Source organism: Vespa crabro, chromosome 15 (genome assembly GCF_910589235.1).
Source record: "Vespa crabro chromosome 15, iyVesCrab1.2, whole genome shotgun sequence".
Classification (NCBI taxonomy): Eukaryota; Metazoa; Arthropoda; class Insecta; order Hymenoptera; family Vespidae; genus Vespa; species Vespa crabro.
In genome coordinates, this window is record NC_060969.1 from 1,590,001 (window position 1) to 1,595,000 (window position 5,000).

General features: G+C 34.1%; 1 protein-coding gene across 6 annotated transcripts in view; it reads right to left on the reverse strand.

The window, feature by feature from the left end:
* LOC124429426 (ecdysone-induced protein 74EF-like) overlaps window positions 1-5,000 on the reverse strand; it is a 238,898-nt gene that overhangs the window by 60,464 nt on the left and 173,434 nt on the right. Inside the window, exons 1-2 of one of the 6 annotated variants that reach the window (XM_046974696.1) lie at window positions 3,115-4,497; window positions 1,504-2,536 (exon numbers count right to left, since the gene is read on the reverse strand). The exons of 3 other annotated variants lie outside the window; for them this stretch is intronic. In XM_046974696.1, the coding sequence (XP_046830652.1) occupies window positions 1,504-1,981 (478 nt within the window). In that variant the 5' untranslated portion in view covers window positions 1,982-2,536; window positions 3,115-4,497. Of the gene's footprint in view, window positions 1-1,503; window positions 2,617-3,114; window positions 4,498-5,000 lie in introns of those variants that run through there. 2 more of the 6 variants (XM_046974695.1, XM_046974694.1) reach the window with 2 other exon arrangements.

Consider the following 5,000-nt stretch of genomic DNA (forward strand, 5'->3'; position numbering starts at 1 on the left):
TGTGTAAGCTTACGTTAGAAAATATCGTTGATAGCTCGGGGCAATCTAAACGTTTAAAGTCACCCAGACATTCTCTAACTCGTTTTAGTCGTTAGACGAAGATGACTTCTTCTTCTTCTTTTTTTTCTTTTTCTTTTTATTATTATTATTATTATTATTATTATTATTATTATTATTATTAGTATTATTCGTCTGTCTTCGTCTTCGTCTTCGTCTTCGTCTTCTATTTTCTAACATAAGAGACTTTCAGAGAGCGTTAGGAAGTAGAGGTGCGGCTTGATGACGAATTGAAAGTGAAATGATGCGAGGATTCGTCCAAACGTTAGTTATATAGCAATTATGTTCATAGTATATATATATATATATATATATAAATAGATAAGTAAATAACCCGTTCTTTTCATATCGAGAAATAGATAAAGAGAGAGAGGGAGAGAGAGAGAGAGAGAGATCACTATATAGAAATTCTGGAGTAATCGATTTATTACCTTTTGGATCGTTGTAATATATTTATTTAACCGATCGATACGATATCATTATACGTTTTAATTTTCATTATAATATAACGTTATTACGATATAGGATTAGATAACATTAAAAGACTTGATTTAGAAACAAAACAAAAAAAAAAAAAAAAGAAAATCAATCGGTCACTTTCCCATTTGATAAATATTCTGATAAACTTTTAAATCAATCTACCTCCCTCCCTCCCTCTTACCATCGTTCTCATATACAGATATACGTCTATACATAAACGTTAGATAAATATTAATATTAATCAGTGTTTTTTTTTTCGTTTTATAAAATAAAAATAATAATTACTTTATCATTATTAGATTTACTTTCACTTATTTGATTGCTCGGTCAATTGATATATAAAAATCCTATCGTTTTAATTAACAGATCCTATCGTATTATATAAAAATGTTATCGTTTTAACTCAATATGAAATACTTACTTTTTGCCCAAAAAAAGGCGCATATATATATATATATATATATATATATATGTCCTGATATTAGAATTTGGACAAGAAGTAAGTAAATATTTCATATAAAATTAAAATTAATACATGTTGCTTCAATCATTAAATCCCCCTCCTTTCTCTAACACACATATAGGTCTGTATAAATGTGTTAAAATGGGACGAACGGTCTCCATTTTAAAAACAAAATTAATTTCAAGTGTATCGTGTACGTACATTGAAATAATGAAGTATAAAATGAAAAGGAAAAAAAAAATATATATATATATATATATATATTTTTTTTTTAATCAATTATTTAATTTATCCACGAATATTTATAAAGTACGCGAGGATTCAGCTAATATAAATAACAACCTTACCGGTGTATTTATATTGTAAGAAAAAAAAGGTCACAATGAGGAAACATTAATCAATATATATATATGTATATATATCCACACATATATATATATATATATACACATTTATACACATATATATATATCTAGATATAGTTATCGAGTATTAAGACTCACGGTATCTCCGCATGAGGTTCTTTTTGTAGGGTTTGGTACCAGGCGGTCTGGACCTCGACCTCGCGGTACCATCCTTCTGATTGTTGTCCGAACAGGAATCGTCGGAATCCTCGGAACAGGTACGATCCTCTCTGTCTTGAGAATAATCCGAACTGGTACCAACGAAACATCCTCTTAGCCTTAAACTAGCCGCTGCATTTCCGTAATCGTCGATTTGTTGCTGTTCTTGCTGTTGCTGTTGTTGTTGTTGTTGTTGCTGATATTGTTGCTGTTGTTGTTGTTGCTGCTGTTGTTGTTGTTGTTGTTGTTGAAGATGATCTTTACGATCCTTACGATCCTGATGGTGATGATGATGATGATGATGATGATGATGATTATGATGATGATTATGATGATCCTGTTGCTCGTTCTCGTCTCTTCCTAATTCAGCATAATCTCCAACTCGGACACTGAGGTCCAATGGCTGATCCTCGAGCATCTCGTTTTCGTCCTTATCCACCTTCTTTATTTTTCCTTTTTCTTTTTTCTTTCTCTCTTTCTCTCTTTCTCTCTTTCTCTCTCTCTCTCTATCTCTCTCTTTCTCTCTCTTGTCTTTTTCTTATTCCTCGTATATCCAGACAGATGAACAAATAAATAAATTAAGAGAGAAGAAAACAAATAGTGAAGAAACAAAACCAAATGCGGAAAGTTTCCGCTGAAAACCGCACTAACGGACGAACGAACGAACGAACGAACGAACGAACGAACGAACGAACGAACGAACGAACGACCGAACGAACGAACGAACGAACGGACGAACGAACGAACGAACGAACGGACGGACGGACGGACGGACGAACGAACGAACGAACGAACGCGCACTAACAATAGAACACGTTAATCATCATTTTCAATCATTGTTGATTATTTTATGTGAACTTATCCCTAAGTTAGGGACAACGACGACGACGACGACGACGACACTATTATAATCTTTCACCTCTTCAAACTTATTATCTTCTTTCTTCTAATTATCTTCTAATTTCAACTTTTCCTTATCAATCGGGAGAAATGAGATCGATTAATCGGCATCTCGGCATTTCCGATTTTTCAGTATATTTTTCTTCCTTCTCTCTAATATACATATAATATATATACATATATATATATGTATGTATGTATGTATGTATGTATATATATATATATATTTATCTATTTATTTATCTATCTATCTATCTATCTCTTTTCTTTTTTCCGCCCTCATATACACAGGCCGCACGCGTACATACGTACACGTACGTATCTTCGTATGTACATACACATATGCGTGTGTATATATGTACACACACACACACATACACACACACACACGCGACACACACACGCGCGCGCGCGCGCGCGTTTAATCTTATCCCGTCTCTCTTCGACTCTCTTTCTCTCTCTTTCTTTCTTTCTTTCTCTTTCTCTCTTTCTCTCTCTCTCTCTCTCTCTCTCTCTCTCTCTTTCGATCTTCGCGATATATTCGAAAGGAACGAGAGTGAAAGAGAGAAAAAGAGAGTGACTGAGTGAGAAAGAGACAGAGAAAGATAGAGAGAGAGAGAGTGAGAGAGGGAGAAAAGAGGTTCGACGTACCTCTCGCGGTCGCGCGTTCACTTCCGGCCTGCTTGCTTGCTTGCTTGCCACCACCTCCTCTTCCTCCTCCTCCTCCTCCTTCACCACCTTCTTTCAGACCAATCCGTAGCGGCCTTGCCAGAGTAAAAGATCAGAGTACGTAGTAATAGTAGTAGTAAGTAATAATAGTAATAATAATAGTAGTAGCAGTAGTAGTAGTAGTCGTAGTAGTAGTAGTAGTAGTAGTAGTACTAGTTGTACTATTTAACTCTCTTCTCTTTTCGTTTTGTTCTTTCTTACTACTTCCAAATTATTCCTTTTGTATTTGTTTTTATTTCTTATTTCGTGCCTGCGCGCCTGCCTGCCTGTCTGCTTGCCTGACTGCCTGACTGCCTGACTGCGTGCGTTCGTGCGTGCGTGCGTGCGTGCGTGCGTGCGTTAATTTTTGTTTCCTTATCTCCGTTCTCGCCCCCCCCTCTCTCACACGACTTATTAGACGTAAGAACGATAGAGAAAGTGAAAGGTGGCGGTGGTGGTGGTAATAGCGACGACGGTGGTAATAGCAGTGGTGGTGGTGGTGGTGGTGGTGGTGGTGGTGGTGATGGTTGTGATAGTAGTAGTAATTATACGAATAATACGATTTTCTTCTTCTTCTTTTTCTTCTTCTTCTTCTTCTTCTTCTTCTTCTTTTTCCTACTTCTCTTCCTATTTACTTTCTTTATTCGTTATTATACTCTTCGTATCAACGACCTTCGAAATTTTACTTCGTTTATGTAAAAACCACCACTACTAAGGACAAATTTGACCTTAAAAACACACACGTCCTTATCTCCTGGTATACATTATTATCCCGTTCCTTCTTCTACACACACGTTTTATATCTATTTGTCTATCTCTTTCTCTCTTTATTTCTTTCTTTATTATTTTTTCTTATTCTCTTTTTCCTCTCTCTCTTTTTGTTTATTTTTTTCCTCTATCTTTTCCTTATCCTCACTCAAACGAAATATTAACACTTATTCACGACGACGACGATGACGATGACGATGACGATGACGACGACGACGACGACGATGACGAAGACGATGATAACAACGAGGAGAAGGGAAGTGATGGAGGCGTAGGGCGCGAAATGTTCAAATTAAATTAAAGTGAAAAGATAGATTGTAACGAAAAGTGTTTTATCGTTCGTTCGTTTGTCAAATATCACGAAACACAATTCCTCACGAGCACACACCGATATAGGAAGTATAGAAGAAGAGTGATATTAGATCTAGTAATTATGATAGCAATAATGACGATGACGTTAATATAATAATAATTGTAATATAATAATAATAATAATTGTAATAAAAATAAAAATATTAATAATAATAGTAATAATAATAATAGTAATAATAATTAGAATAATAATAATGAGTCGTGGTGGTGGTGATAACACACACACTGAGAGAGAGAGAGAGAGAGGAAAAAATAAAGTTCCAATTATTCTTCCCTTTTCTTATTCGAACGTTTTCCTTCTTCTTCTTCTTCTTCTTCTATTCTTTTCTTCTTCTTCTTCCTCTTCTACTTCTTTTTCTTCACTCTTTTCTCTCGATTAACGTTTAAAAAAATAACGATTTAACGAGGCGTGTCTATACCGATCGGATGAAGATATAATTCTTACGAAGAAAATCAAACACGATCTTTCGCGATTCTTTTTCTCGTTCTTCTAATAACATTAATAATAATAATAATAATTATTATTATAATTATAATTATATAATAGTAATAGACAACAATTATTATTATTATATATATATATATATTTTTTTTATATACATATATAGTTATGTATATATATATATATAAAAAAAAAAACCGCAAGAGAATAAAAAAGATTGGACGAAGAAGAGTCGTGTAAATGATAA